Consider the following 12292-nt stretch of genomic DNA (forward strand, 5'->3'; position numbering starts at 1 on the left):
AAAAGATGTTTAAAATGTTAATATAAGCAGGATATGTGTGTACCATGATCCATGTTTTATATGTATACACATGATCCCCGTATATAATATTACATATGTTCTTTTAATAAAAGTAGCTATCAAAATGTATTTTTGAGAAATACATGAATATGTTGACAGATATCTCTTATCAGAGCCTATTTAACAAGTAGTTTTCAATATTTTTTATGCTTCTCTGGGTGCTCTAAATTTTCTCAAATTAGGATTATGGTTTTAATCTGAAAGTGTTGAATACAACAAAAAAAGTAAAGGTTTTGCTGCTGACTCTGAAAACAATTGCATGCAAATTGCAGAGATGACTAAAGCCAAACCATGTACTGGAATATATAGAGCCTTCTGACACGTTTTTATGGAACTTAATGGCACTCCTTTGTGCATCTTTTGTACTGTCAATTTTACAGCCACTTCCTGCTATTCTGTCACCACAGCACTTTGGAAAAGTGAACTGTAATATCACATTTTCCCTACTTGTATAGTTTCATCAATAATCAATATACTACTTTGTGGGTTTCTTAAAAAGGTTTTATTTATTTGAGAGACAGAGACAGAGATAGCGAGAAAGAGCACAAACAGGGAGGAGCTGGAGAGGCAGGCTCCCTGCTGAGTGGAGAGCCCCATGCCGGGCTTGAACCCAGGACTCTGGGATGATGACCTGGGCCGAAGGCAGAAGCTTAACTGACTAAGCCACCCAGGTGCCCAATACCTCATGCTTTTGCAACTCAAAAAACTAAAGAAGGGGTGCCTGGGTGGCTCAGTGTGTTGAGCCGCTGCCTTCAGCTCAGGTCATGATCTCAGGGTCCTGGGATCAAGTCCCCCATCGGGCTCTCTGCTCAGCGGGAAGCCTGCTTCCCTTCCTCTCTCTCTGCCTGCCTCTCTGCCTACTTGGGATCTCTCTCTGTCAAATAAATAAATAAAATCTTAAAAAAAAAAAAAAACTAAAGAAAGCTGGTATGAATAATGTATTTTATATTTTGCTGCTTTAATTGACTTATTGGCCTTTTATCTCATTATTAAAATCTTAAAATGTGAAAAGTCCACCCCTATTTTCTATCCTGATATTAAAATTAAAACTTTATATTCTGGAGGACTTCATAAGATATAAGAGAAACATATTTTCTCCTTTTAATGAATTTACGTGGAAAAAAAATTCACAAAATATTATAGTTACCAATTTATATGGATCCAAGTAACAAATTTTAGAATTACAATTACCATCAAAGTGTCTCTAATAACAATTTATATATAGTTATTTCATAGGGGGTTGGCTTCCTAAATCATGGACTTTAGCTGTGTGCGCAGCATCATCAAGTTTACAATGATACTGGGAGCACTGTTTTCAATGTCTTAAATTTAGTATGTCTGCATTATTAAACACCACTGCATGGCTTTAAATATGCAATGACCCAAACTTAGAATGATTCCTCTTTTGTCCATATTTCAAATCAGTTTCTCCTAATACGTCTCTAAACCATCCTGTATTAAATACTCAGAAATAGCCAGACAAGAATGATAAGAACTCAACACAAATTCAAACCAGTACAAATCATTAACATGGTTTTATTGTAAGCTGTGAAACCCAAACTCTACCCACCCCACTCTCAGATGGTTTCCAGGAGACAAATGAATGATCTCTTTTCCTGTGATTGCACTCACGAGAAGAAATGTTATCAAAAAGGAAAAATGATAAAGCTGACATTCATACATCTTTCTATAAAAGAATTTTTTAAATTATTTTTATTAACATATAATGTTTTACTTGCCCCAGGGGTACAGATCTGTGAATTATCAGGCTTACACATTTCACAGCACTCACCCTAGCACATACCCTCCCCAGTGTCCAACACCTAGGGTGGCTAGCCACCCTATCATCTAGACACCCTATCCCGCCCCCCGACCCCCAACAACCCTCAGTTTGTTTCCTGAGCTGAAGAGTCTTTTATGGTTTGTCTCACTCCTGATCCCATCTTGTTCCATATAGAATTTAATGGAAGTTTCAACTTATTTATATTCTTTCAATTCACTTATTCAGTGGATACATTTCAAGCAAAATCCATATGCACCCTAATTTAAAAGAATACAAGTAATCTTAGGTATAGTAATCAGTACCATCTTGTCTTAAATTTTCCAAGATTTGTAAGTCCAAGACCGACATGAGTAGATGAGCTATCCTTTGTTATTTTCATCTTATTCTGTAAATGGCAGGTTTAATCGTCCAGTTTTCCAAGACAAATCATAGGAATCCAATCTTGTATCCAGACCCTTTTCTATCCTTTTAGCCTATTCCTCTCTGTCTGTCTGTCTGTCTGTCTCTCTCTCACACACACACTGCCCATTTTGTCACCAAGTGAAAAACACAGGGAAACATGAATTCTCTTGAAGCAGGTAATGATAGTAGATGATGAAAGGTCTTACAAAGAGCTGTATAGGGTAACACCACAGCCTTTTCTCTAAGAGTAAGATATTTCACTGGGCGTCCAGGCCCCAGATCATCAATTTCCTTCAATTATTCAAATTGGGTGACTCCTTTACTTTCTGAACACCGCCTGACATGGTAGGAATGGCTATCTGCAAGCTGGTCCCTAGACTTAACACTTTCTTGCAGGCTCATCAGGAAAGTGATTGAAAGCCAATTTTCAAGGACAGACTTTTCCAATAGGTCCAGGCTCTAGCTGTGCCTAACTTCTTTTCTACAAAAGTCAATTCATTTCTTGAATCTCTCCCCTCTCCTTCTACCTTATCCTACTACCTACTATCATCTCATGCCTCTTGCCCTCCTCTTCCACCATCTCTGTTTGGGAATATCACTAAAAATTCTTCTAACATTTAAAGATACAGAGGTAGTGAAAAGAAGGCACATCTTTACCCCAATGTTCATAGCAGCAATGGTCACAGTTGCCAAACTGTGGAAAGAACCAAGATGCCCTTCAACAGACAAATGGATAAGGAAGATGTGGTCCATATACAGTATGGAGTATTATGCCTCCATCAGAAAGGATGAATACCCAACTTTTGTATCAGCATGAATAGGACTGGAGGAGATTATGCTGAGTGAGATAAGTCAAGCAGAGAGAGTCAATTATCATATGGTTTCACTGACTTGTGGAGCATAAGGAATAACAAGGAGGACATGGGGAGATGGGGAGGAGAAGGGAGTTGGGGGAAATCACAGGAGGGGAAAACCATGAGAGACTGTGGACTCTGAGAAACAAACTGAGGATTTGGGAGGGGAGTGGGGTGGGAAGTTGGGTGAGCCTGGTGGTGGGTATTATGGAGGGCACGGATTGCATGGAGCACTGGGTGAGGTCCATAAACAATTAAATTTGGAACACTGAAAAAAATTAAATCAAACTAAATTAAAAAAAAATTCTTCTAACATTTTGATCAGGCTGATCTGAAATGACTGTAACTATCTGAAGAAAAATCTAATTCTTTTGGAAGCTTCTGTGGAATTCTCATATTCAACACCTCTTCAGGGGAAGATTCACTTGCTAGATGCATATTCCCACAGGCTGATGCTTCAAGGTCTGATGGTCTACTCGTGTGGAACCAAGTGTGCACCAGAAGAGGAGCGGAAAGGAAGGAGAACCTGGTGCAAGAATAAGGAGTTACTGGAGTGAGAGTTTATTAGAAGAATCTTAATGAATTCTATTAAATTGCATCCCATGTGGTTTGGGACTTGTATATCCTACTCCATTTCCCCTGAAAGATGATGCAGAAAATGTTACTTTACAAACTCCTACCCTTGCTCCACGGATAGCACGATGCTATCGATGCCCAAGTCCACTAGTTCTCAAATGCTGGCAGCCATCAACGCCACCTGGGGGGCCTAATAAAACATATAGGCTGGGCCCCGACACTAGAGTTGGATTTGGTATGTCTAAAGTGTAGCCTAAGCATTTTCATTTCTAATAAACATCTAGCAGCTGGTGTTACTGGTAGGAAACCACACTTAAGAGAACCCCTGGTTAATCCATATTAATTCGATACTATTAAAGAACTCTTCTTATTTTGGTTCCAACCTCAGGTTCCTATGCGGAGCTACAGAGGGCAATTTTTTATCTCAGCAAGAGGAAATACAAGGAAAGCATCTCATTAGTTATTGCTTCAGATTATAGGTGACCTCAAGTGTAACATAGTTATAAATGTGGTGCTTACTAGGAGAGAGAGAATAATAGCCAAATTTAATAACTGTGGAGAAATAAAATCCTCAGTTTAAAACAGACACACACCACACATACAGAGACCCCTTCCCAGGACTTTTGTCTTCCTTATGAGGAACAGTAAAGAGTCACAAAATCTCTTTGCCTCTTAACGCTGAAATTCTCTGTATTCACTTTGAACTGGATTATCATTTTTTGTAGGATATTCTGAATAAAAGAAAGAAGATCATCTTCTAGGCTTTCATTTATGAAAGTAACTGTACCATTCTAACTTCCTGACCAGACGTTTGGGATTTCATCATAAGATATGATATCGATTCCTCCATTCCACAAGCTGAAAAGCTTCTTACCAGTGCAACTTGATAAAATTGGATGATCAGTTTCATTTTACACTTAGAGATACATTTACCTCCCTCTGTCTTTCCATCCTGCCTTCATCCTCATCCTTCTTTTCTTCCATTCTTGAGTAAACCTATCCAGCACTCACTTACTCTTAGGGACTGTGTTAAAAAGTCAGACTATGACACTGAATGGACTCTATGGCTTATGGTCCAGAAATGACATCTGACAATATCGTTAGGACATGGTGTGCAAGAACTATCTGGCATGTAGCTGATGAAAGTTAAGCATGCAAATGAGGACAAGAGAAAAATGTGGGAATACATACAATCCACCTCTATATTTGTCACTGGGAAGGCAGACCTATCATTAATTCAGAATAGCATTTGACGCATGAGAAATAAAATCACTACTTTCATCAAAATGCTTAAACAACTTGATCCATGAAACTCAGAAACAATTTCATTGCTTATTGCATAACATTTCTGAAAATTAATTTGTAGAGACAGTTTTTCACCTGAGCCAATGACTCCCTTTTCTGAATAGATTTCTCATCTGGGCCAAGAGCTTGCTTATCAGGCAGTGGCCTATTTATTAAGGCTCATTTTAAATATCTCCCATCTCTATCCATCAATCCCAAACCATTATGTCATTAAGTTTATCCATTTAGATCAGTTTCCCATGTTTCAGTCAATATCAATATCTTTCTCCAAACTGTCTGTTCCAAAATTTGACTTAGATTCTGCCAAAGCGGTGCTCTCTGTTACTGCATTAGGCATAATAAACAGCTTTCCTTGGTCAAAGGGATTCCTGGCCGTTTGTTAGGTGAGAAGTTTTGACAATCAACATGCAGAGAAGAGTGTTAATGCTGAACCCGGTAAGTACATACTGATTTCAAGGGCCTATACGATATTCTACCGCAGGACTTTGCTACTCCAAGTGTGATCTGTGAATTAGCAGCAGGCATCTTGCCTGGGAGCTTGCTAGAACTGCAGAATCTTGTGGCCCAATCCGCTTACTGAACCGGAGACGTGATCCCGCAGCTATCCCTACACACATTAAAGTTTCATAAGTACAGCCACTGGGATAAGTATAGGTAAAAATCCTGTTCCTCCTTGACAGAGTTGATGTGCTAGTATCTTTATACCTCAGCTGGCAATAAGTAACAGTGATCTCATGTAGCCAACAACATTTTAGAGAAAGGATTTTTGGATGGGATAAATGAAGTTACATTTCTATGCTAAAAGCAGGATTTATTTTTCCAATCATTTTATACAAAATCATAGTGCCCAAAGTCATCCCTGAGTGCTTGCATTTTATTAACCCACTGACCATAATCTGCTTTCAAAAGTTCATCTATTCCATTCATTATGAAAACATTCTCTTGTATCACTATTAAGTTTGACATTTGAATTTAAAATGTCAATAAATGCAGAGACGAGAGTCTGTGAGAAATCAGAGCGTGCCCTTCATTTTGTTTAAAAGTAATGGGAACATTGTCACTTGGAGGTTCTGTTAACATTTTGTAAAACAACAAATAAAAATCTTTAAGGGCAATAATACACTGAAAACTAATGCGAGTGCTGACAGTTTTATCTCAGGACAACTGCTCGTATCATGACCACATGACGCTCATAAAGATCGGAAGTGCAAATATTTTTGATAATTACAAGAAAACCAAATGGCAGACATTCAGCATACAGGTGCCGTATTTAAAAATCACAGAGATTAATACCAATATGTAATAATGATGGAGGTACATACTAAAGCAATTGTCTTTTTTCCCCTAATAGAGCATGTCAGTAATGATCTTCAAGAAAATCCATCTTCCTATGTCTCCAAAGAAATCAGTTTAATTATGTTGTCTTTTACCTGACATAGACATTGGTCATTCAATTCCGTTTCCTTGGATCGATAAGGCTCCAAATTACCATCCTTATCTGTTTGCTTGCTTTGAGTCATTGCATAATTTCTTTCATGATTTTAAAGAAGAATTAGAATAACACAACTTGGAGTCAATCCTTTCTCACCAACCTTCCTCAAATGCTTCCCAAACGAAATGTTTTTGACAGTTTTGTATTCAAACGGCTTATTCCCAGTTTCTGATGCCAGCAAACACCCTAGTGCTGAGACCCCTTATAATTATAATGCTTATTAGTATTTTGTACTAATATCCCTTTCATCTGAAGAGTTTTAGGTACTTTATAATCACCACATAAGCCTCAAGTCAGAAACTCCAGCTGAGATCAAGGGGGAGCTGAAGAATAATATCTATCAGCAACTGAAGGAGGATTGAAGTTAGGAAAAATAAATTGCCAAGATTTGGACAGCGTTAACACCTGCTCCCTCTCTGTCTGATTATTGATGTTCAAATCCACAGGTAGTCAGACTACATAGTGTTTGACCCTGGAACAACAAACTCTTATGCTTAAGAAGCTAATGTTGCTCTAACCTAAGACACAGAACACACTTAAATGGGCACTAGGTTTCTGGCCTTATGATACTGCTTGAGACACAACGCCATATTTGATTTCAAATATTTTAAGAAAATATAATTTCAAGAAGATTAAAAAAGGAGCCATACATAATATAACATAATGTGGGGTCTTTGAAAATTTGATTTTGTTCTCCTCCAAGGACATTTTAAATCCAGCTCCTGACAACGCTCCGCCCCTGCTGCTGCCCCAACCTGGACCGACACCCAGCACCCCCACCTCCACCCTTCCCCCACCCCCACCCCCCCACCCCCCCACTATCCCCGCCCCCTCCCCCGGGCCACCAAGTCTGCCCCAAAAGGATATGAACGAGTACAGCAACATAAAGGAATTTGCAGAGGGATCCAAGATCAACACAAGCAAGAATCAGCAGGGTGACAGCAAAATATTTACTGGAAGCTTGAGCTGAGATACAAGCAAGATAGATCTGATGAAATATTTGTCACAATTTGGGGAAGTAGTAGACTGTACTACTAAAACCGATCCAGTGACCAGAAAATCAAGAGCATTTAGACTGTGCTTTTCAAAGATGCTGCTAGTGTTAACGAAGTTTTGGAACTAAAGGAACACAAACTGGATGGCAAATTGATAGACCCCAAAGGGACCCAAGCTTTCAAAGGGAAAGAACTGCCCAAAAAGATTTTTGTGGGTGGATTGAGCCCAGATCCTTCTGAAGAACAAATTAAAGAATATTTTGGAGCCTTTGGAGAGACTGAAAATATTGAACTCCACATGGATACAAAAACAAATGAAAGAAGAGGATTTTGTTTTATCACATACGCAGATGAAGAACCAGTAAAGAAATGGTTAGAAATCAGGTATCATCAAATTCGTTCTGGGAAGTGTGAAATCAAAGTTGCCCAAGCCAAAGAGGTATCAAGGCAGCAACAGCAACAACGAAAAGGAGCAAGAGGTGTTGCAACTGGTGGTCGAGGGGGTCCTAGGGGTCGAGGAGGAGGTCAGGGCCGAAACTCGAACCAAGGATTTAGTAATGATTATGATCGAGGGTATGGAAATTACAATAGTGCCTGTGGTGGGGATCAGACCTGTAGTGGCTATGGCAGCTATGATTATACTGGGCTTAATAACTCTGGGAACTGTTCATATGGACGGGGGCATGCAGACTACAGGGGCTAACAGAACTCTTATGGCAAGGTATCTCAACGGGGTGGCAATCACCAAAACAATTATCAGCCATGCTAAGGAGGACATTGGGGAAAACAGGAGGAGATTGCTAAAGTTAACCCATCTTACAGGCCAACATTGAAGACTGGTCTTCTGTTGATCTAAGATGATTATTTTGTAAAAGACTTTCTAGTGTACAAGGCACAACTGTGTTCAACTATATATGGCCATCAATTAGTTTTCTTTGTTTTTACTTTGTCTTTTGCTATCTGTGTTATGACTCGATGTGGATTTGTTTTCATACAAATTTTATTTCATGTTAAACCTCAAATAAATGCTTCCTTATGTGAAAAAAAAAATTTTTATGAAAAATATGCAGAAAATACAAACTAAATAAATATAAAACAAAAATTAGCCTAATGACACCAACAAGAAATAATCACTATTAACACACTTGTGTGTTATATTATAGATACATTTACACACACTAATATGTATACATTTTTTAACGGAAATAAAATAGTTTATGTTTTGAGCCTGGCTTTTAGGTGTTTTAATACATTAATAATACTATTAACAGTTTGCTTTTTCTCCGTTTTTGACCTTCTTCCTTCTACCTCTTTCATCTACCTTGGGATCCATGACACACTTATCATCAAAATCAACTTTCTTTCCAGTGCCCTATATAAGCCCATAATAGCTCCCAAAGTCATGAGGTCCAAATCCCTGTAAATGTCACCTCATTTGGAAAAGAGGTCTTTGCCAGTAAATTTAAATTAATAATTGAGAGATGGAAAAATAACCTGGATTATCCAGTGTAAGGGCCTACTTAGCCAGAGCGACTCCATCTTGGTTAAACAGCCATTTTATTGTTTGTGCAGTAAACTTAAATTACCCACCCCCCAGAGAAACTTACTTAAAAGCAAGTCTGGGAAACCAGTAAAATATGGTCGGCCAGTTCCTAATAACAGAGTCCAGAATACAAGGATGAGTCAGGCCAGGTGGAGACATCCAATCAGTAAAAAGCACACATACTATCTCCCTAACCACAAAAAAATGTAAACCCCACCTTTTAGGCGCCAAACTTGGGCACCAATTCTGACAGCGTGATAGGCTAGTTCAAACAACCACTATAGGATAAATTGTAATTGAATTGGCCACCTGCGTGTGGCCTAACATAACTTAGCCTTCCCCAAAGTACTGTTTGTAACAGTTCCTGGTATGAAGTAATCTTAAATAACAAATCACCAGACCAGATGGAACTAACCAGTCAGCAAAAGACACACGAACCCGGTGGGTTAAAATAACAAGATATGGGTTGCGGTTTTACCCAATAAAAGATAGACTGTAAGATTGGGAAGGGTCGCTCTCTTTAGAGGCGGCCCTGACCGGTCAGTCAATTTTTGAGCCTGTAAGATTGGGTGTTGTTGCTCTCTTCAGAGGTGGCCCTGGCCTATCAGTCTGACTTCTAATGCTTGGCATAGAATAAATCTTTGCATAACTTTCATTTTGTCTCGGCCTGTTTCCTTTGATAACGGACCCCAACACCAGGTGGGCACTAAATGCACTGGCACAATTTTTGTAAGAGAAAAGTAAAAGGGAGAGGCTCCTGGGTGGCTCAGTCAGTTAAGCATCTGCCTTTGGCTCAGGGCATGATCTCAGGGTTGTGGGATCAAGTCCCAAAGTCAGGCTTCCTGCTCAGCAGGGAATCTGCTTCTCCCTCTCGCTCTGCCCTTCCCCGCTACACATGCGCTCTCTCTTTCTCTATCTCTATCTCTACCTCAAATGAACAAAATATTTTTAAAAGAGAGAAAAGTAAAAGGAGATCCAACACACACAGAGGAGACAGGAAGAGAGAGACAGAGATGAGAGTGATGTAGCCACAGGCCAGGAATGTCTGATACTATCACAACCAGGAGTAAATAAGGTTTTCGTTGGTGCCTGCAAAGGAAGGGCAGACTTACCAACACCTTGATTTCAGACCAGTTAAAATGATTTGGGATTTCTCATTGCTAGAACTGTAAGATAATAAATCTGTTTTGTTTTAGGCCACTAAGTTTGTGGTCATTTGTGACAGCAGTCACAGGAATCTACTGCATATCACCTGCACATCCTAAACCCAGTCCAGTGACTCAACCACCTATGCCCTCCATGAAGCCTCACAAGAGGCTGAATACTGCTGGAGAAAGTCTTCTCTAGAACTGATGGTTGTCACTAAAGTCGTGTCCCCCAGCCACATGGACCTTCAACATTCTCGGCCCAGGGAATCATTGCTCTCCAGACCCATTGCTCTCCCACTACTCAAGGAGCCTCCGTCTTTCACGCGGCATTCTTTCCTGTACCAACACAGCCTATAATTGAAGTCTAAAATAAAAATATTTTCAAATAAAAACTACCCTGTCATCTTCTATTCCTCACTTGCAAATCAGTCCTCTTCATATGTCACTCTCACTTCTATTTCTTTGAAATTTCTATAAATTTCCAAATTTTGGAATTACATGAGGATTGACATTGTCATTTTTTCTTTCATTTTATAATCTCACCCTTGGATTTGATTTATCACCATTGTTTTAAATAATCTGCAGGTATACACCTCTGACTAAACACCCTTTTCTGAAATCCGGCTGCAACCACCTATGCAACATCAGCGACTGTACTCACCATGTAACTATTGACCCAAATGCCCGCTGGCTCTTTCTCCAGACTTTCTCAGATGAGTCAATGGCATCATCCTGTTTTCAATTTACAGAAAAATTGAACAGAGAGGACAGAGATTTACCATATATAACCCTTCACATACACAGAGACTCATATGACCCTGTTCCTAACAACCTGCATTAATGTGGTACACTTATAACAATTAATGAAACAATATTGATACGTCATTGTTAACTAAAGTCCATTGTTTACATTAAGGTTCACTGTTGGTGTTGTAGGGCTTTATGGGATACGTAATTCAGTATCATACAGAATAGCTTCATGAACTACTAAAGAAAATCAGAGCCAGACAGTAATCAAAGAGGTTAACAACATCTTTTATTCATGGACTATTGCAATAAGGGAAAAGACACCTAGTAGGTAAGTGGGCTCAATACAGCATGAGCAAATGGAGATTTATGGCCAGTGAACAGGGTGGTGATCAGTAGACAGAAAATTTCTAAGAGGAAATAACAGGAGCCACGAGGGATTCTGGCTAAAGCAATTTGGCAATATTCTTGGTGAAGGCAGGCCAGGGTGATTAGATATCAAAGGTGGGGTATTCTGTCTAAACTGGTTAATAGGATTCTTGCTGTAACTAAGCAATGGAGGTCCTTCCTGTAAGAATGAATCCCAAGGTTGAGGACTAGAGGGCTTAGGGGACTCTGGCTGAAGTCTGGTTAAGGAGACAGTCTTTATTCAACTAAACAATTTCCTGTGCTTTAGCTCTTGGTCTTTCACACCACACCACTCCCCACTCCCTAGTCCATGGGAAACCACTGATCTTTTTACTGTCTCTAGAGTTTTGCCTTTTCCAGAACATCATATAGTTGGAATCATCAACTATGGAAGCTTTTTAGACTGTTTTCTTTAACTTACTAACATGCATTTAAAGTTCCACTGTATCCATTCATGGCTTAAGAGCTCATTTATTTTTACTGCTAAATAATATTCCATATATATACATACATTAGTTTATCCATTTATTTGTTGAAGGACTTCTTTGTTGCTTCCATTTTGGGGGGTGTCATTAGCAATAAAGCACCTGAAAATGTTCATATGTAAGTTTTTATGTAGACAAATTCTTCAAATCATTTGAGTCAATACTAGAAGCATGACTGCTGGATTGCATGAAAAGACTATGCTCACTTTTGTAAGAAACTGCCAAACTGTCTTCTAAAATGGCTAGACCACTTTGCATTTCCACCAGCAATGAAAAGTAGCTGTTGCTCCACATTCTTGTCAGCATTTAATATTTTTCATTTGGGGGATCTTAGCCATTCTAAGAGATGTACATATCTTACCGCTTTTATTTTCAATTTCCTAATATATATCATGTTGAACCCTCTCTTATATGCTTAACTGCCATCTGTGTATTTTCCTAGTGGAGACATCTGTTCATATCTTTTGGCCATTTTTTTTAATTGGATTATTTGT

At 39.0% G+C, this 12292-nt stretch overlaps 1 protein-coding gene across 1 annotated transcript; it reads left to right on the top strand.

Annotated features, from left to right (window-relative positions):
• The first annotated feature begins 7765 nt into the window (after nucleotides 1-7765).
• LOC122902376 (heterogeneous nuclear ribonucleoprotein D-like) lies at nucleotides 7766-8170 on the top strand. Its single transcript, XM_044241748.1, has one exon. The coding sequence runs from the start codon at nucleotides 7766-7768 to the stop codon at nucleotides 8168-8170; it is 405 nt and encodes a 134-aa protein (XP_044097683.1).
• The last annotated feature ends 4122 nt before the right edge of the window (nucleotides 8171-12292 follow it).

This window comes from Neovison vison, chromosome 1 (assembly GCF_020171115.1).
Source record: "Neovison vison isolate M4711 chromosome 1, ASM_NN_V1, whole genome shotgun sequence".
NCBI lineage: Eukaryota > Metazoa > Chordata > Mammalia > Carnivora > Mustelidae > Neogale > Neogale vison.

Bases quoted from the DNA above. Each gene is read 5' to 3' on its own strand.
- LOC122902376 (XM_044241748.1), top strand. From the start codon at position 7,766: ATGGATACAAAAACAAATGAAAGAAGAGGATTTTGTTTTATCACATAC.